The sequence below is a fragment of the Eumetopias jubatus genome, unplaced genomic scaffold, assembly GCF_037043125.1.
Source record: "Eumetopias jubatus isolate StellerSeaLion01/CBP00866 unplaced genomic scaffold, mEumJub1_p1.0 scaffold_2, whole genome shotgun sequence".
NCBI classification, from domain to species: domain Eukaryota; kingdom Metazoa; phylum Chordata; class Mammalia; order Carnivora; family Otariidae; genus Eumetopias; species Eumetopias jubatus.
The window spans coordinates 30,364,255-30,385,396 of NW_028274808.1; the positions used below are offsets into that span (position 1 = coordinate 30,364,255).

The window sequence follows — 21,142 nt, forward strand, 5'->3', positions numbered from 1 at the left end:
TATAGAAACTAATATATAATAGGAAGTAGTTATCAAATAGCCCAAATTATAGAATATTCTTAAAGACCACAATTTTAGAACTTTTAAGCATATTCTTAGAATGAGTAAACCCAATAGATATCCTTAAACGTAATCTTGAATCAGACGTTCCTAGTGCATAAATTACTTGTGTTGATTTCTAAATGCTTTAAAAAACCACTGATGCTATTCAATTATTTATCCAACATGTGTATCTTGCTGACAGTAGAATAAAGGCACAATCCATGACAAATTGTCATAAAGCCCAGCTGAGTGTTAGTGAGACTTTATTGTGTGTGTGTTGGTGAGTGAGCTCATGTGCACATGGAAACTTGGGGGCGAAGAGAAAGTCTCCTATTACATTTCAAAAGGCTCAGTGGCAATACGGATTTGTATATGTGAAAAAAAAAAGTACCTACATTTGTAAAGGTAAGTCAAAAACTAAAAGTCAGACACTAATTTGGTCCCATTTAGCACTGGCATTGACAGACCTCCCTGAGAAGTCTCAGGGCTGCAGTGAGTCAGGACTCTACATATGTCTGTGATATTATTTGCATAAGGAGGCCCAAGCTATTAAAGAGTAAAATCCTGAATGTCTTCAAGTTTTAACAGAAACTACAAAATGCATGTACAGATAAATTTTGGTAAAAGAAAGTTGTCTTATTTTTCTTTTCTCTGATGCGATTGAAAATTTAAATTAACCTACAGGTTAATCAATTTTCTTCAAACAATTATAAAATCCTAAAGCTTAGGATTAGTGAGTCAATATTTAATAGTTTCTGAAGACTCTCAGGTTTAAATTAATTTTTTATATTGCTTACTGCACAGCAGGAAATCACATGTAGAAAAGGAAACTAAATTGTTTATAGTAACCTTTGTGTTTTTGAATTATTAATTTAATTTGAAAAATGTAGTGGCTAGAACAGAAGTTCAATAGGAAGCGTATGATACATAACGAGCCTAAGCCAACATTAGATTAAATAGAACAGATAGAAAGTCATAACCTTTTCATAAAATGAAAATTATTTGTGTATTCTGCTTTTCTTGACTCACAGTGAAAGAAATGTAGCCACCAATAGTAAAAATAAATTAGAGCAGTATTTGCTCCAGGTTGAGAATGACTGATGCATGTTTCCTCTGCTTGTTTCCTTGTTAGGGCTTATGGCCAGAAGAGATTCCAATTTTAAGTACCAATTTCCCTTTGAATTATTTGAAATTGGAGCTGCCTGATATGAATGACTTCCCATGAAATGAAATTATAGTTAGGCTCACAGACTTACCTATAAAACTGTAAATGCAGTAATATGTATGCATGGGCATGCTACTAATTTTATTGAAGACTTAACCAAGCTTTCTACGCAACTAATATAGATCATTAGCAGTGTTCATGTAGGCATGGAATAATGATTCTCTGGAAAGAGTTTCTGTAGATAATCTCTTGATTTTAACCCTTAAATTATTACTGACCGGTAGGAGGAAAAGGCATAATAAGATGAAAGGGATTCTAGGGAGAAAAACTGAGTCACATCTTCAAGGAAATGTGTAAGGAAATTTATTATCACTTCCTTGGAAAATGAATTCTTGTACTTGACGTTCCAAAGTTTATATAAAGGGAGCAAATTGTCAAATTGAGTGTTGCACAGACACAAGTGAAGTTCACTTGGATTTGAATAAATTGTGATTTTGCTGTGAGCATTGTGCAACCGATTTAATCCTAAATCCCCTGGCTTTTGATTTATGGAAAGTTTAGGTTATTTGCCTGAGTACCCTTGACCCAGGGCAAACTGAACTATTATACATCATGCTTCTCATTATTATTGTTACTCGATGTACTCTTTGATTTCTTTTTTAATCTGGAAGTTTCATTTCCTTAAGAGGTGGAAAGTGTTTAAAGTCTAAATTCTTGGGTACACCCCAGGAGCTTTCCGAGTTTTCCTGGCCATGAGTTAGTTAAAAGTAAACCTACATGCAATTAAGTGGCCTGAGATAGATCTCCAGATAGGTCTGCTCTCCGAGCTCTTAACCCTTTTGCTGTTGGCTGCCATAGTTCATGGCTCCTTTATTGCACAGGGTCTCCCTGTAACGCATGTGTTAGGATCCTAAGCATTTTGTCAGTGAGAAATTAACTGGTCCAAAGTCACTGAACAGGTCAATGGCAGAGATGGGACCTGGAACCGGGACAAGCCAGCCAGCACACTTACCATCTGATTTTCTGCTCTCTACTTGAGGCGCTTTGTCCATGCCCAAACTGATGTTTTTGTAGGAGAACTACCCCTCAACTGCATGTTTTCAAACTCAAGAGGTGCTGTGTCCTATTTTTGGACCGCCCTGGTATCTCTGCAGTCAGGGATCAAGGGAAGAACTGTAGACCCCTGAATCTCCGTTTTCATTCCACCCTTCCTTCCCACAGGCCTCTCCACCACACACGGGCAAGTAAGGAATCCAAAAGTGTCCCACCCAATGAAATTCGATTCACAAGTTTTTTGCTTTGAGAATGGAAAGTGTCATTTCTGGAGGTTTTGGGGTTTTATTTTTAATTGGCCCATGTTCCCCATTTCTTCACTGGAGCCTGTGCAAGTTCTGCTAGTCCTGTCATTCTGGAGCCTCCATGGACGCATCTGCCAGGACCGTGCGCTGTGATGAGCTCACATCTTTGAGCCCCCTGCCCGGGCAGCCCTGCAGCGCCTCTGAGCCCTGTGCTCTCATGTGGGTGGCGGAGTTTGGCACTGTGGAGTGCCCATCGAATTGACTCTCTGTTATTTGAGGGAGTCATACATTGACATTAACTGAGGACCAGCAGCCCCCCCCTTTTTTTTTAACTGTTTGGAAAAGTGAGGCATTGAGATTTGTCCGATGCCACACAGGAGCTATTTGAAAAAACTCTAGAAGCAGGCTCTGTACCCCAATTCCCTCTCTGGCTTTTTGAGCAGAAGCATTTGCTTTCTGTGAATGAAACATTATGTAAGTGGTGGAGAGAGTGGAAGGTTAGGAGCAGAAAAGGAGATAGGTTTTTGTTTTAAAAAATAACCAAACAACAAGAAATGTTAAAGCATGAGTATCCACAGGCTACAAAAAATGTAAATCCAGTGCAATAAAAATTTCAGGCCAAATTGCTATACTCTTGGCTTCTACTCCTGGCTCTGCCACTGTGTGCCTTTGGGTTAAAAACAAAATTCCGACTTCCCTGGAACTTTGCTTCTGCCCTTTCAAGAGAGGAATGAGATAATACCGAATGCCTTTTTTTTATTATTATTATAAATACGGTATCTCTGTTCCTAGATGATGAAGTAGCATAGAGTATAGTTCAGCAGTACAACTTCTCCCTCAGTAAGGTCTTTTAAGGGTTAATAAAGACAGGGTGTGCTGGTTATTTGCACACCTCTTAAAAAAGAGAAGTTCCCTATGGGACTAGCGGAGGCATACCTGAGCACTGCTTCCTTAACCACCCGCCATTTGTCCTGTTCAATGTGCACGCACAGAGAGCTGTTAATAGTCATGTGTAATGTGTTTTGGAGTGCAGTGTATTGCTCTTTTCTGAAACTTTTTTCCCTTTCTTTCTTTTTTTTGTCAACTTTCTGCATTGGCAGAGCATCTTGGGATTGAATTTATGGGTATGGACCAATCATCATTCCTTTTAGCCTGCAGAATTTAGAACCTATGAGCTGAAATCTTTTCCCTTCCTACTCTTACCTTCCAGTTCCTAACTAATTTCCTTTTCCTTCAGAAGGGATCATACAGCTATAACAATGGTTTCTCTGCTTCCAATCTATGATTCGTTTACTGAAATGTCCCTGAGTGCAGCAGTTTCTAGATTTCCATACTTCACTTAGAGTTTAAAAATCACCTCAGCCTGTGCAAAGTCACATACATCCCACGTTCCTTAATCCTCTGACTGGATCTGACCATGCTGTTATTTCAGAGCGGGGTAAGTTGGAGAGGTGCCTAAGGCTCTGGGAGGAACCAAGCCAGGCCTGAGAGAACAAAAGAAGCTCTAAGTGCATCAGCTTAAAAACACCCCACATCTTAGGCTGATGAGAATGTGACATACAATGTAAAAAATCACCTACTTGATATAGTAACATGGAAAGGCCTTACAATGCCACACAATATTGTATGTGCAGACTGTGATTTTTCTGGGGATATTCAAGCGCTCCTCTAGTCAACTTCATTATCTTTGGAGCAAGGAAATAGAAAACAGAAAGAAATACGCCCAGTGCTATTTTAGGTGGAAATTCTAGCACTAATGGAATTAACCTTGAGTCACTTAGATCATCCAGATAAGTAATCAAATAGAAATGTTCACACTGTAAACATAGGATAATATCTCTTATGAGCATATGAATTTGGGGCATACTCCCTTTGAAGGCCTTTGTCCTAAATCACTGGGAGCCAGGGCCAGTTTTGGGAGGAGAGGGAAGCCATTCGGTCATCCCAGAGGCTCCACAATGCAGGTGCCCGGGCTCCCTGAGCACCGCCTGCAGTGCTGGAACGCGACTGTGGGTCAACAAAGCAAAGTCCTGATTAACAGAATAGCTGATCTCCATCCAGCTGATTAACAGAATAGCTGATCTCCATCCAGCTGGTGTCGGTGACATCATGCAGTGAGGGCGCCCTGTAGCATAGCTGCTACTCTCTTTTGGATGGTAACATCACAGTCCCTACCTAATCTACTTTCCATAATTCGTGGAAAATAAGGCTGTTGCAAGTTCTGTCCGTGACAGGGATAGAAACTCAATCGATTGCCCATCTCCCCCTCAGAAAACTTTGAAGAGAAGCTATTCATTTGATGAGGAAACCCCCACTTACATGTGAGTGACCCTGTGCACATCAGAGAACATCTCCCAAGAGTGAGAAGCACGAGAGTTCCCACGAGCGCCACTTGGGTGGTGGGTTATTTACATGAGGAGAGGGATCTATTTAGGTTACCTCCCTCAGAATAAAAATTGTCCCACTACTGAAAAGGCTTACCAGCCTTTCTCTGCAGGGAGGAAAAAAATCTACCATCACCTCCTCCTTTTCCTTAATACATCTTTGTCCCATTTTATCACTTTAGGGTCTAACTAGAACTTAATATTTCTCTTCCCAGACAATGAGGTAGGGCAATGTATAGTTCAGATATAGGTCTTCTCCCTCAGTACGATCTGAAGGGTCAGTAAAGATACATCATGCTGGTATCTGCGTACCCCTTAAAGGCAAACGGTCCAGAGACTCCACAGTCCCAGGACAGCCGGTGTACTGAGCCAGAACGCTCGTCTTTAAGGAAAATCAGACCTTAAAGGTCAATTAACATTGAGAAAGACAAGGCTTCTGTCTCTCAGCCTGACCAGATCAGACTGGAAAACATGTTTGATCTGATTGACTTCAATGCATCCCACCAAACCATAGAGTAAGGACTCGGAAGATTTCCATTCATTAAGGCAGATCCGCCAACTGGACTGACAGATTCTTTTTTTTTTTTTTTTTTTCCCCAGCACTGCCTCTAATTTGCTCTTGCCCTGTTGACCCTCTCACACTAGGGGGAAAAAAAATGAGGGGAACAGGGGGTGAAAACCCATTGTTTATATGATTGTTCATCAAGTGCTTCTCTTTTAACACATTCATGATGTGGGGGAGGGGAGGTCCCCTGATCTAGGAAAGGAAATGGAAACTAAGATGAGAAACATTTAATGTATTTGGTGAATGCCGTTGTGAATACAGAATCTTAATCCTCCGTCTGTATTCTATGGGCCTTGTCTTTCATTGGTTCATTTCAGCACGTTTGCTTTACCCTTTGGCCTTTACTGAGCTTGCCTTTTTATTTCCATGACCAATTTCACTGGAAAAATGTGTGTGTTCCCCCGTAATATAGGCAGAACAGTGAGTCAGCGTGCCACATTTGCTGACAACCTGAGGTCAATCTATTCTTTTATGCTTAGCAACCACCAAAAAAACTTGTCCATGGAATCCCCGGGAGGACTCTGGACGCCCTTTCCCCCCTCCGTCCTTAGATGCAACCCATTTTCGTAGTTGTCAGAAGTAACTTCCCAGCTCTTTCTAAAGACAGCGTGTTAAGATTCCAGCACTACCAAGCCCTCCCCCTTTCCAAAGAAGACAAGAGGGGTTCCATTTCTCGTGGCAGTGATACTTGTAGCGGCTCTTTCTAAACCAACCAGTCACACCCGGAGGAGCCCTGCGTCCCGGGCCCCACGGGGAGGGACCAGTGGGGCGCCGCCTCTCCTTCTTAGACATTTTGCTAAAAACTGATCCGCATGCCAAGTCCAGGAGGAGGCTCCTGTAGCACCCGCTCACAGATTACCACCTCGTCAAATGCAATTCCCCGTCCTGGGGCTCTGGGGGAGGGGAGGCAGCGGACACAGCAATTAACATAGAAGCATTCACATTCCACATCCTCAGCTGACTTTTGCGGCACGAAAACATGTGACCCGACCCCACTCTACTGCAATGCACCAGCTGCTTTGCTTCCTAATTGTGGCTTCCACGTGACCACCAGCCTAGGGTAGGAGTTATGCTGTATGGAATAACCCTTCCAACTTTGCATCCACCCTCTCTTCCCACCCAGCATTTCCTCCCTCTGCATTTCTTTTGTTTGTTTATTTTTTCCTCCCTTAGTATCAGGCATGCTGTGCCAGGGACTTCAGATGGCTCCTTCACTTTTAATCTTGTTTTTCCCTCCTACCTGACTTCCTCCCTCTCTCCGTCATTCTGTCAGTCTGTCTGTCCTCTGGGTTTGTTTTTTTCCCTCCCACTTCCGACCCTTTGGGTTTGTTTTTGTATAATTTCTGCGGCCTTCTAGTCTTTTACCCAGACTTCTATTCTCCTTCTCCTCCTGTTAATAATCAGTGCTATATTAATTTGATTTGACAATGTTCCTGACCTGTTAACTGGAATTTGATTACCATGGGCTTGGCTTGTAGGAAATGTTTTGTTTAATGATAAGGTCTACTGTATCACAGAAATTAAAATGCACTTTTTCATTTCAAGAAAACTTCCTGCGACTTGCCCTCTCTCAGTAAAGAAAATTGGAAATGTTCCCTATGGCCCCATATTGATGTCCAGATAAGAGACCTTCATTTGTGTAATATTCCCCAGTTTTTGACCAGCTTATTAATCAATTTGGCAAGTTCGGCTTACAATGCTTCTGATGCACCCGGTCTGAGTTCTCTTCTTCAGTGAACTTGTGAATGTCTTCCAATAAATGTAATTAGACTGGTTGGAAGCTCAGTTCCTAAGGGATCAGGTTTGCCATTAAATCTGCCAATCTCTTGAAGAACCTGACCTACCAAAGTATAATCAAGTGATCCCTCCCCAAAACTGATTTGCAAGTAGAAAGACTTCCTTGAATAAGAGACTGACTGCATTTAAGGTACAGTGGTACTATTAACGCAAAGTTCTAAGCATCACCCTCCGTTATGCGACCTCCTTGCGCTAATTTGCCAAGCTGATCACTACAGGGATGGACAATGTTGTCCAAGTCACATATCCCGTGTGCTCGTGGTTTCTTTATACAGATCAATTCGATTTCTAAGTACAGTCAGTGAAATGATAATAATTGTCCCTCAGAGGATAAAGGTTCATCTTGGCCCCAGACTCTCCTACCCACCATATTGGATTTTCTCTGATACAGTGCCCTGCTACCCCCACTGTGTTGCTTATGTTCACATTTTACTGTTAAATCATAGGGATCCTGCCTCAGTTTTGTTGCTAACTACAAGTCAAGCTCATGTTTGCAAATGTCTTTGAGTTTATTTTTTTAAGTTAGAAATGGCTCCTTGTAAAGACCACTGGAATATAAAATATCTGGGAAACAAAAAGGGGTTGGGGAGGGAGGAAGGAGGGGGAGAGGAGGCCGAGGACGGCCCCAGTGGTTCCAATTCCAGCTCCTTTTATTGGCATTGATTCCCGTTGCCTTTACAAGAGATTTCTTTTCTTCATTAAAAACTACAGTTTTAACAAAATTATTATTTTATAATTGATGTTTATGATTTGCCAGTTTTATATATATATATATCTGTTGCTTATCAGTAGACCAATTTAATAGTATAATTTTTTTATTGCAAATGGCCCCATCTGGCTTTGCTGTTTATGCTCAAAGTGTAATGCAGAGTATGCCGTACCTTAAGTATGTCTGCAAAAGTAATGAATTGTCATGTATTTACTTTCTCGTGAACATGGACAATGCCATGCCGCATGCCAACTGTTCAGTTGTTAAGTCCTGGTGAGTATAAGGGGGCTTTGGTGACGTCTGCTCTCATCCCTTTCCAGAAGCGGAGGAGCTGTACCAGAAGAGAGTGCTGACCATCACCGGCATCTGCATCGCCCTGCTTGTGGTCGGCATCATGTGTGTGGTGGCCTACTGCAAAACCAAGTAAACCTTCCTCCTCCATGCCTCTCGTTCCTTAGCGCAGAGAAGACAGCTCAGCTGGCCCAGGGCTTTGCAGAAAGCATTTTCCACAGCCTAGGCTTGAAAAGGGGGAGTGGGGAGGTGGGGGGTGTTTCTTCTCATTTTTTTCTCTGAGTAATCTATTTCGAAGACTTTTTCTAATCACATAACTAGAACGCTTTGCCTATTTGTGTGAAAATGTTCAGAAGACTTCTGGTCATTGACCGTGGCCCCTGACTTGGGAAAGGGTTGGACGGATGGGCTTGTGGGGCCTACGCAGGTTCGTGTGGATGATCCTGAGAGGACAGGGATTAGCACCCAGGGTGCACCTGTCATGTCACCGCTGAGGACACATCCCACTTTGCACTCAGACTTAGGAGATAAAGGAGACACTTGGTGATGTTGGGAATGAAGTTTTTTAAAACATTATTGCGATTATTTTCCCATTCCATCTAATGAGCTTACCAGCTCAAATGCTCTCAAAGTGTGGGATGTACAAAAAGAATCTCATGGGAGGAAAATCAAGCAAATCTTGCTTTGGAAAGAAGAAGAGAAAACATTAAAGCAGATTTGTGTTCACTATGTCTGTTCTGTTAAGCTCGGTCCATATTAACAAACAAGTTACTGTGTGACCTGATTTCCCTTCACTTTTCTCTCTTACATAGAACTTCTGCTTCAAGTAGGAAGTAACATTAACAGTTTTGTTTCATTTTTTGCTTCATCACGTAAACTCTCTTGCCAAAACCAGTCATGGGGATATTATCATGACCTGAACGTTGCATTGAGGAACAAAGACAATATGCTTTTAGACATTAAATTAAGGGCATGGATGGCATTTTCTTAATACCCCAGGATTTCATGGGTTGCCAGAATTGAGTAAGTGATAGAGACAAGCCTTACTGAAATCTACCTTATGAGTCTTATTAGATTCAATCTCAGTATTTCAATATCCATTACCTAGTTCTAAAAAAAAATTTTACTAAGAATAAGATCATGTTCTAATTGTGCTAAATCTATGGGCAAAATATGTACCTAGCTGCACTCACATACAATGCCATACCTGCACACCCACCGTGTAGAAGGTACAGATTCAGAATTAACTGCATCTTCTTAAGAGACACACAGGCGAAATTATGAATGAAATCAGCCTTATCAATTGCACGGTGCAAATTGGTACCCAAGACAAATGACCATCTGTAAGACTCAGGCAAAGATGGATTGACTGCGAAAGTTGGGGTTTGAGCCAAATATCAACTTGATTGATCTTGTCTTCTCTTTTTTTTTTCTTATCTCTCAGCAGTCCAGTTAGATTTCCGTAAGAATCCCCTGCGCCGCAAGCTCCTTAAGTGTATTCACTAAGATTGTGTGATTCCACTTCTGTCTGTAGGCAGAATCCGAGACGGAGTGGCATATCCTCCACCAATCTCCTACCTGACTAATGTGTTGGTAGAATCAAGAGTTGAGTGTACCAAGAAATGTAAATGATAGAAAAAAATAAATGCTCCCCTTTTCATATCCAGGAAACAACGGAAAAAGCTTCATGACCGGCTTCGGCAGAGTCTGCGGTCTGAACGCAACAACATGGTGAACATAGCCAACGGGCCTCACCACCCCAACCCGCCCCCCGAGAACGTCCAGCTGGTGAATGTATGTTGAGTCTGGCCAGTGGAAAAGCTCAGCATCTCTCCTCTGTTCAGGCACCTTGACGTTTATTTTCTAAAGCTCTTAGGCTCTTAGCTACTGCCATTAATCACCACGGCTTCCAGGAATCCGGGGTTTTGCCAGGACAAAATAATGGGAACATTTTTTTAAAGTGGATTTGGTTACTGTAAGGCTAGCACATTTCCTCTCGTAAAGTGTTCATTAAGGGGTTGGAATAATAATATTGGTTTTGTTCTACAGGGAGGGCCTAACTGGAAGAAAGAAAAGAAAAACACAGAAAAATAATAAAATTAATGATACAAGAATCAGAAGGAATTTTTTTTTCTTAATAATTTGGAAACGAAGGCTCCTCCAGTCTCTAACTGATTAGTACTGAGAACTGAGCTAAGGGCTTTAGAGTGATTTTTATTAGAGGCATCTCCCAGGGCCTGATGATTTACTGATCCTGATGTACAAAGGAAGAAGTTAGGGCATGCAAGGGCCAAATGACTTATCAAACTCCCTTCTCAGTAGCAAAACTGGGAGAACATAGTGCTTTCTTATCCCCTGACTCCTTCTACATGGTGTCAAACCCTCCAGATTAAATATATCTTTAATCACTCAAATTTTCTGTTTAGAATTTACCAAGCACTCGGCTTTTAAATATAACTAGGTCATAGAATATTACATTCTGAAGAGTCTTTAGATGTGATCTTTCAGGTCTCCCCTTTTTACAGATAAGGGCCAAAGCTGAACTCAGCTTTCCTGGCATTTGGAGTATCGCTCTTCCTATTCCACCATAATTTTTCCTGTTTTCTGCATTTCCCTTGGATGTTTGGCTTTTTATAGGCAAAGCTTGAAGGTTACATTGTAGTACCATTCTTTTCTATCCTGTAGGAAAATGTGTATTTTGTGTGGAGCAAATATATCCTACACCCAAGTTCAGAGTTGGTGGTTACTCAGCCGCCAGCAAATCTTGTAGCAAAGACCTTCCAGAGACAGAATAAGGTGCTAATATATTAGCTTATTTTGCTGCCTCCCTCCCTCTACCAGTGTTCATTAGAATGTTCTACACAGTTGACAAATGCATTCACTCCATACAGACACACCTACAATCTGTCACTATGTCTGTTATAATATATAGGAAGCAGAATGGCTGCTTGCATTCCAATTATCTCTCAGGCTGTGTTACTTTGGGCTTTATTTAATCTGTCTACACCCTATTTCTTCATTATGACAACAGGCCTAAAAATAATACCTACTTCAACAAATTCTATGAGCATTTAACAAGACAATCCATACAAAACCCTTAGCCCGGTGACATTCAGTGTGTGGTCAATAATTGTTAGATATTATTTTCATTAGATTCACCAAGCTTACATTGCCTTTCAAGGACCAAGAGTGAGATGGTACACAGACTAGAAAGAGCTCATGAATCATGACATCACCATCTTTTCCTTAAAGCAAGCTAACTGCACGTCCCAGAAAGAGCCACATGGACTAGCCTTTCCACTAAGAGAACCAACTAGAGTTTCAAGCATAATTCAAGTTGTATATTTTGGGGGTTTCCATAAATACATCAGGTTCTTTTAAGGCCCACAGCCCATTGCTTATATAAAGTGCCCATTTCATCTGAGAGTATTCCTTTCCATGCCTTTTTCCATTACTCAATTTAATTTGGAGTAAAACTAACAGCATTTCAAACACAACTTTGAAATGCGCCTCTTTCACTGATTGAAGGCAGGAATAGCTCATGTGATTTGGTGATGAAAATAAGTAGAATCTACTTGCACTATATATAGGCCCTCTGTATATTGTGTACTTTGTCAAGATGTGTGACCTTGACGGCTTCTGTAAGTCCTTCACACCTCTCAGTGGCCTTGTTAGTCTTACCACTGACAACAAATTGAACATTTCACTGCTATCGTTAGGGCAACATGGGCCCTTGGAAACTGAAAAAGAAAAGTAGATCCAAAATATAGAGATTGTTAAAAAAAAAAATCCGTCTCCTGACTTGAAATTTGAAAGAAGACAAATCATCTCTATGCTTTTGTTTCATTCAGCTGTCTGTTAATCTTCTTCACCTACAACAGCTATGGCAAAAAATGAATATGGGGCAGAGATTTGTCTTGAATTCCACTAACGTTACCAGTTGGAAGTAAGATAGAAGAACTAGGTCTGTTTCTGATAATATGCAGTTAAGACTGCAGAACCCACACTGCATGCGCATCCAAAGGATAATTCATTAATTTCATTTACTGAATTTAAAAGCCATAGAGCCAGGGTAGGATTTGCCATCTGACTGTTGGAGAAATGGAATGTGTTATGAAGTATATGTACGAGAATAGAATTTGTGTGTGTTGATGATGATGTTACTGTTTTGATTAATATGAATCTTCAAGTTGTGTCTCTTTGTTTATCCAGCAATACGTATCTAAAAATGTCATCTCTAGTGAGCATATTGTTGAGAGAGAAGCGGAGACATCTTTTTCCACCAGTCACTATACCTCAACAGCCCACCACTCCACTACTGTCACCCAGACTCCTAGCCACAGGTATGAGAATAAAAACAATTGCGGGGCACTACTCCAAGAGAGAATTTCTAGACATTGTCTTTTTCTTTCACTGCCTAAGAAAGGAACAGGAGACCCTTATGAGGCAAGGACATCTAACAACATGTATGACTCGGGACAAAAACAGACTTTGGACATCAACTGGCTCTGCCATTTAATGGCCGTTTAAATTTGAGCCTCCATTTTTTCATTACTGAAGGTGAAAATAATACCCACTCCCAGGATTGTTGTTCCCCATTTTAGAGATTGTCTTTACTCATGCCTGCCTACTCACTGAATTGCTACAGTGGAAAAAGTCTGTCCTAGATGCTATAGAACATTTAGAAGTCGACTCCTTCCAATGATCGGATTGCCCTTGGAAATGAACACGAGAACTTGTTTGATAGCTGAACTCACATGCCTCGGGGATCCCCGTGTGAGTGCACGCTACCAGGGACAACATGGGACTGCCAAATGTAGCTCATAGGCCAAGTGTTTCCTTGACATAAGCCACTGGAGAACAGAGAGATTGTAAGAGTACTTAGTACATACTGACATTTGATACATGTGTGTTGAATGGGTGAACAGGTGCATAAACTGTATCCTTACAAAGTCAAACAAAATGAAGAGCCCCTCTATAGCAAGTAATAATAATTCTATTCTGAGAGGAGTAATGTTGTCGTCAACTGCTGATACACCAGTAAGTTGAAATAGTTGCCAGATCACTTCCTTTCCTTTCCATTTTTGCGTATCATTAAAAAATGCATATGTATATGTCTCTTTACCTCTCCCGTTTCCCCTCCAGCTGGAGCAATGGGCACACTGAAAGCATCATTTCGGAAAGTCACTCTGTAATCATGATGTCATCAGTAGAAAACAGTAGGCACAGCAGCCCAGCTGGGGGCCCAAGAGGACGACTTAATGGCTTGGGAGGCCCTCGCGAATGTAACAGCTTCCTCAGGCATGCCAGAGAAACCCCTGACTCCTACCGAGACTCTCCTCATAGTGAAAGGTAAAACCGAAGGGCAAAGCTCCTGCAGAGGAGAAAGCACCCTAGTAGGAGAATCCCCATGAGCAGCTGGGGTCTCACCTAAGGAAATCTACTCTAATGAGCCTAAGGGGCGGCCCTTGCCTGTTCCAGTTCCCTAGTTGATGAAGTCATCTTTTTGTTTGACTGAACTCATTTCTTCTGAGCTGCTCACATGGCCCCAGTGGCTGACAGGCAACAGACTCTTAAGGAGCGGGAGTGATTTGATGTTGGAGGGGCAGCTAACCCAGAGGTCCCAGCTCTGACCTTAGGCTCACACCCACTTGGCATCTCTGTTTCCTCAGTTGTAACTTTAGAGAGATGGCACCAGCAGTCCGTAAAGACCCTTCTAATAATTCGAATTTGCCGAGCTACCCAAACTCCGGTCGAGCTGGTCTCGTGGTCTCGTGTGCTAACTCTTTCTTACCTTCCAGCCTCAGTTAAATCAAATCAAAGGCTGTGTCACTGCTGAGTCTCATGGGACACAACTGCTTGCATTCCACCCTGTAGTGTCCCTTTTACGAAATTCGAAGAAGGGACGAATAAATAAATCTCTTGTATGCTGCAGACGCAGTCTTCACAGGTGGTTTTCAAAGCAGATATTGCTTTATTCCAGAATGTTTTGGCTTTCTTCTGGGGATATTGGATTGGGTTGGGGGTGGGGGGAGGAGGGTTACAGACAAGGTAAAATCAAGAACAGAGTAAAGTAAGAGATGCTTCATAGGAATACTGAATTCATAGATTGCCTTGATTCATTTTCACTTAAGTTGGGAGCGAGTTATATCCAACCAGCATTTGTGGCATTATCAGTAAGCTGCTACTTGTTTGTTTTCCAAATCCAGTGGGGTGTTGTCTGTTTGTTTACTGTATCACCATCTCAGCGTCATCTTTGACCACTTGCCGAAAGGTTTACGTAATGTCAAATCCATACCTAGTTACATGGGTGGAGATAATGCTGACAGACTCTTTCCACTCATGGACTGGCTGGGAAGTCCTTGTAACGAAGGATGACTAGTTCTGGGCCAGCAGGTCCTATAGAGCTTGCTGATCACTTCTTCAAGGGTCTTTACCCCAAAGTGGTATTTCAGAGCTTTATGGAATGAGAGGTTGCTCTGTCATTCATCTGTGAAAATGTAGGCATGGTCCCAAAGTGGTTTAAAAACCTTAGTCTTAAATTCATATAATTGTATCTTTATGTATTAAGAAACTCTATCTATCTTAATCTAGTCTTTTTTGAGACCTGAGAAAGAGGTTAGGGATAAATTCTTTCTTCATCACTCCATGTGATATTTCTCTCTAAAGGCTGACATTTCCCTGCTGTGGTAGGCTTCCACACACACTGCAGATATTATCTAGGGCCTCGAAATATACCTGAACCTCGAGAACACGGAGAGAAAAGATGAATCATCTTTATGTTTTGGCTGAATGCGGATTAGCATTTCTCAGGGAGCTTAATTTAAGTATCCCCAGGACAAAAGTTGAAGCCTCAAGCCCCAAGTATTTCCATCTCTAAACACCTTCCCGTTTTAGACACAGCTAGACCTCGCATCCATATGACTCTGAATCATGGCTGAAGAGCAGGAAAGTTAATAGGTTTCCTGTTCTTGTTAGCTAGAGTTCAGATAATGGTGTCCTGTGTCATCACAGGTCATGTCAAATTAGACTCTGTGAACGCCAACGTGAAGAAAAGAGAGCTTTGGTGCTATTCATTGGCATCATTTTTATCAAAGTTGAGAAATGTGACTCTGAATAAACCACATCTTCCTCAGTGCTAAGTCAGGCCTTCTTGTTCTAGAGGGAGAAAGCATGATATGGTTAAAAAAAAAAAAAAATACACTCAATGTCTTGACAATGAGATTTACTGAGCACTACTGGATATAACATGACATGAGGTAACATGGTGCAGCCAACCCTTGAGCAGTCACAAAAGATAAGCCAAAGATTGATGCAGCCATGGGTTTCGAAGAGAGGTAGACCAGAGCTTGGACATACCTCGGGAGCCAACATAAGGTTTTCTCAGGCTTTTTTCTGAATGTCTTGGTCACTGGGATGGAGAGTTGCAAATCGAATGTTACGAAGTAGCATTTCATGGAACAACTGAAAGCACACAAATGTGTTACACTGTTATCAGGAATAAATCTAAGTTACTATGCTCTTTTTTTTTCATAAGACATAACCTTATAGCTGAGCTAAGGAGAAACAAGGCACACAGATCCAAATGCATGCAGATCCAGCTATCAGCAACTCATCTTAGATCTTCTTCCATTCCCCATTTGGGCTTCATTCTCTAAGACCCCTTGGCCTTTAGGAAGGTATAGTATTTAAGTAATACTTCTTTCCCTTGCAAATCCCTGTGCCTTGGTCCTTCTAAACTGAAAGGTTTCCGGGACCTAGTGTCCTCTTGTCCTGACTCACATGCTTTTATTTAAAATCACCATGAGATTGGAAAATCCCCAAAGCTTGGTTGAGTTAGGCCACCTAGCTGATCTATGCATGTACTCCCGTGAGGAAACTCTTGGCTACATAATTTCAGATTCCAAGGGTGCCAAATGTCCTTAGTGTTAAAAATCGAGAAGTGTACAACGCATAGAAATTCTTTGTTTTCTGATTCTGTAATATCGTGACTTCTGTCCCCTTACCCTCCCTGCCTCTGCCTCTTCTTCCACCACACTCATTGGGGGGGGTATTCTGTGCTCACACAGGTATGTGTCAGCAATGACCACCCCGGCTCGCATGTCACCTGTAGATTTCCACACGCCAAGCTCCCCCAAATCGCCCCCTTCGGAAATGTCTCCACCTGTGTCCAGCACGGCAGTGTCCCTGCCCATCATGGCAGTCAGCCCCTTCGTGGAAGAAGAGAGACCTCTGCTTCTTGTGACACCACCACGGCTTCGGGAGAAGTATGACCCCCACCCTCAGCAGTTCAACACCTACCACCACAACCCCGCACATGGGAGCAACAGCCTGCCCCCTAGCCCCTTGAGGATAGTGGAGGATGAGGAGTATGAAACCACCCAGGAATACGAGCCAGCTCAAGAGCCTGTTAAGAAACTCACCAGTAGCCGGCGGGCCAAAAGAACCAAGCTCAATGGCCACATTGCTAACAGGTTGGAGATGGACAGCAACGCAAGCGCTGAGGGCACTAACTCAGAGAGTGAAACAGAAGATGAGAGGGTAGGGGAAGATACTCCCTTCCTGGGCATTCAGAACCCCCTGGCAGCCAGTCTTGAGGCAGCACCTGCCTTCCGCCTGGCGGACAGCAGGACTAACCCAGCAGGCCGCTTCTCGACGCAGGAAGAATTGCAGGCCAGGCTGTCTAGTGTAATCGCTAACCAAGACCCCATCGCTGTATAAAACCTAAATAAACACATAGATTCACCTGTAAAACTTTATTTTATATAATAAAGTATTCCACCTTAAATTAAACAATTTATTTTATTTTAGCAGTTCTGCAAATAGAAAACAGGAAAAAAAACTTTTATAAATTAAATATATGTATGTACAAATGTGTTATGTGCCATATGTAGCAATTTTTTACAGTATTTCAAAACGAGAAAGATATCAATGGTGCCTTTATGTTCTGTTATGTTGAGAGCAAGTTTTGTACAGTTACTGTGATTGCTTTTCCACAGTATTTCAGCAAAACCTCCCATATATTCAGTTTTCGCTGGCTTCTCGTGCATTGCATTATGATGTTGACAGGATGTATGATTTGCAAGACTTGCAACTGTCCCTCTGTTTGCTATTTATAGTAGCGCCCGATCAGTACGTCTTGTAATGGCACATCCATCCAAATACTCTTCTCTTTTGTACGAAGTTTTCTTTTGCTTTCAGTATATGAAATGAGTTGTGTCTACTCTGCCAGCCAAAGGTTTGCTTCACTGGGCTCTGAGATAATAGTAGATCCAACAGCATGCTACTATTAATTACAGCAGGAAACTGCATTAAGTAATGTTAAATATTAGGAAGAAAGTAATATTGTGATTTTTTTAAAAAAACTATATTCTTAATCAGAAGACAGCTTGCTCTCACGAAAAAGAGCTACCATTTGCTTTATTTGGGTTTATTTTTCTTGACAAAGAGCAACAGTTGGGGGGATAGCATAGTAAATGGGTTCTGGCTTGCTATCGGGGTAAATCCATCACCTTCTAAGAGGACTCAGCCTCATTTTCTGGGGGAATGACGCAGCAGGTCATCTAGTTGAAAATCAAACCGTGGCTGAAAAAGGTGCAATCGTTCCTGACTTGTGTTTTTCACTGATTGGGGAGCTAGCCATTGGTTGTGTCTTATCAACTCAAGAACAGATGTGTTACGGCACAAAATGACCAGCTTAAACGGCACACTCAGCAATTTGAAATCCTTCTGCAGTGAAATATGCCTGCCGTGTGCGGTGGTGACTAGTCATCATAGCGAAGTAGTTCTGTTGTAGAGTATCTAGACGGAGTGAGTGTCTAGAAGGCCCAGGTGGAGAAGAGCCGTGTGACTTGGTTGCAGTTTTAAAACAGTTCTGTTGACCACGCCTTTCTCCTCATGACTTTCCTCTTGTTTTTCCATGTTGCCTCGATCAGGTCATAACTATGCATGAACATTTTTGTCAGGAATGGCCAACATGCATGTGATTTGTGATTAGCAAGAGCCTTCCCAGAGCGATGATTCATCAGGGAATGTTGACAGGGTTGGAAAGATTGCAACTTTCCCTGCAGAAGTGACCCCCCACCTCTGTCCTGGCCTCTCCATCTGCAGCCTGTATCATCCATGTCCTCCCCTTTCTTACCTTTTGCTTTACTGTCACAAAACAGGACGGACGATGGGTCCAAACTTCGCATGTTCTCTGTGATCGCAAGTCCAAGGAAGGCCTATAGCTGTTAATATGTGGAATAAACGCTAATTCAGGAAAATAGGGGGATTTAAAAAAAAAAATGCAGGCCCTATTTCATGCCCTGCCTGATATCTGTCAGATCGGGCTAGAGCTTTACTTAGATTCCCGGTGACCTCTTGGGATCCATGGGACAAAATGGGAAACAGGTTGGCAGGGGGTTCCAAACACCAGGCGTGAAGTCAACGAGAGCAGCTGCTGCTTGTTTGCAGGTGAACTGGGTTTAGTTCTTCATCAAATGTCTATGTTAAAATACTCGGGAAGAAGGGACGTGCAAGGAGGTCGTGGGAAAATGCGGGCTGGACGCGAGTCATGTCATTAAGCAACTTTCCTGTTTCTACAACCCACAGAGGTGTCTGTCTGCAGGTCCTTGAAGTTACTCTTAGTATTTGGTATCCTGAACTGTCCTTCGTTACTCACACGTCACTTTGTGCTTCTTTCGGGCTGCCCAAGTTATTCCGATTTCCCACTTCTGTAGAAATGAGTAAGCTCATGGCAGGGGGAAGAGGGCAGTCCACCCAAAGAGGTCCTTTAACTTATTAAATTAATATTGCCTTTGTGAAGGCCTTGGATCGTTCAGAGACTATGTCAATAAAGAAATTTCTACCATTAATGAAAAGTCTAAAATTTCTGCTGCAAAAATCTTTGGGCATTGGAGTATTCAAATGCCCCATTGTGGAGAATTTCCGGAATAAATGGTATCTGCTGAGAGCAACCAACATTTTCCTCAGTATGAAAATTGCTATCTACATTTTCAGGTCGCAAATACATAGGAACCTTTAGGACGAGAGGAAATTTTATTTCCAGCTTGATTCTGGTCACTCAGAGAGGTGGCATATTCTCTGGGACAGCCTTTCCTTCTGGAGAACAAGAGTTTGCCCCTGTAAGAAAGGCCAGCTGTCTCCTCAGGGCTACCTGCCGCCGCCACCCACTTTGTGTTCAAATGGACCTCTCTGTGATGTCTAGTCCCCACGCGGCTCCCAACCATCCCTGTCTCTAAACGCGGGCAGTGTAGTGGCAATCCTACGGAGGGGCGTGAACCCATGCTCCCAGCATGTGGCAAGCTTCAGAGGGGTTTCCGGGGAGTGGAAATTGCCCAGAAGTGTGACGGCAACTGTGTTTCCTGGGTCTGAAATCCTATCCCACCAAGGGGTAGTGCAGTATAGGCGAAACTTCTTTTTCTCACTCAAGATTCCCCTTCTGTCCTACTCTCCCTTCTTGCCGGGTATGCCTTTTTTTGTTTGTTTTTTTTTCAAGAGTGCCTGGACAGCCTCATGCTTTCCACAAAATGGCACTCTGCCTGAGTATATGTGAAATGTGTCCCAAACACCAACAGACCGTATCTTCCTTGTTTAAGTGTGACTGTCTTGATATAGATGGAGTTTATCCAGGGTAACTTGCTCATAACTATTCCTTTTTTTGGCCTGAGTTAAAAGGTGCATGGCTCACATTGGTGAAAATAAGGAAGGCCTGGTTTTATCTTTTAGTACTGGCTTCATTCCACCACCCACAGAGATTTCTATCTGCAAAGACCCGTGAAACACTGCAGAGAAGTGCAGGCAAGAGGAAATGGCCACATATCACGAATTCTATTATATATTCTTTTGTAAATACACATTGTACGTTACTTGGATGTTTTCCTAAATCATTTACTGTCTTTATGAGTTAATGTCAGTTTTTTACTCTCTCAACTTACTGTGTAACATTGTAAATAACATAATGTCTTTTATTATTTATATTTAAGCATCTAACATAGAGTTGTTTTCATATAAGTTTAAGATAAATGTCAAAAATATATGGGTATTTTTTTTTTCTTTGCTTTAAAATTATGTATCTTTTCTTTTTTTCTTTTTTTTTAAAGAATAATTTATTGTTCAGGAGAAAGAATGTATATGTAATTGAAACTATTTGAAGAATGCACATTTGAAGGCCCTGAGGTACTGATAAACTAAAGAATTTATTATCCAAAATACTAAGCAATAAGTAATTGTGATTTATTTAAAGTTTTGTTCATTTTCCATGAAAGACATACTGCAATAAAAATGCTACTCTGTGGAGGCGTGGGAGTGTTGCTCAGCAGACTAATGTTTCAGTCTGTTAGACCAGCACCTTTCAGCTGACTGTGACAGTTGTATTAATTTAGGAATGTGCCTGATGGACCCCATGATCATCTCCTCTGTTGCTTTTGCCACACTGCCTGTTCTTTCATCACTTTCTGCCTGTTGGTTCTGCTCATCACTGTCTTCCGTGTTGAAGGGGCCACAAGCAAGCAATACGATGTCTTCTTCCCCTTCTCGCACACCGCCCACCACCCCACCCCCCGCCAATACGCAATAACATATCAGAGAGGACATTTTAGGGCATGATTGCCTGGATCCTAGTTGTTGATATGTTCTGTAGTGACCGCAAGAGATTTCTTCAGACTAATGGAAATGTCAATGTGACGATCCCCAGCAGTTGTGAAAGGAAAACATGTTATTGGGGTTCAAGTAATCTGACGGCCAACAGGGCCCAAAAAAGGCAGCCATTAGAACCTGGCCATGCTCAGCTTTCCTGTAGCTTCAGTAAATTTATCTTCCATCAGGCTCATGATTTATTGATTCGGGCCCCATGATTTATTGATTCAGTTTTGAGAGAAGATAAGGCTA

The 21,142-nt window shown here is 42.0% G+C and overlaps 1 protein-coding gene across 4 annotated transcripts in view; it reads left to right on the forward strand.

Annotated features, from left to right (window-relative positions):
* NRG1 (neuregulin 1) overlaps positions 1 to 20,551 on the forward strand; it is a 1,087,163-nt gene extending 1,066,612 nt beyond the window's left edge. For 2 of the 4 annotated variants that reach the window (XM_088020943.1, XM_088020944.1), the window contains 6 exons: positions 3,606 to 3,629; positions 8,281 to 8,383; positions 9,919 to 10,045; positions 12,464 to 12,594; positions 13,397 to 13,603; positions 16,321 to 20,551. In XM_088020943.1, the coding sequence (XP_087877069.1) occupies positions 3,606 to 3,629; positions 8,281 to 8,383; positions 9,919 to 10,045; positions 12,464 to 12,594; positions 13,397 to 13,603; positions 16,321 to 16,972 (1,244 nt within the window). In that variant the 3' untranslated portion in view covers positions 16,973 to 20,551. The remainder of the gene's footprint in view (positions 1 to 3,605; positions 3,630 to 8,280; positions 8,384 to 9,918; positions 10,046 to 12,463; positions 12,595 to 13,396; positions 13,604 to 16,320) is intronic. The other 2 variants (XM_088020945.1, XM_028087580.2) reach the window with 1 other exon arrangement.
* The last annotated feature ends 591 nt before the right edge of the window (positions 20,552 to 21,142 follow it).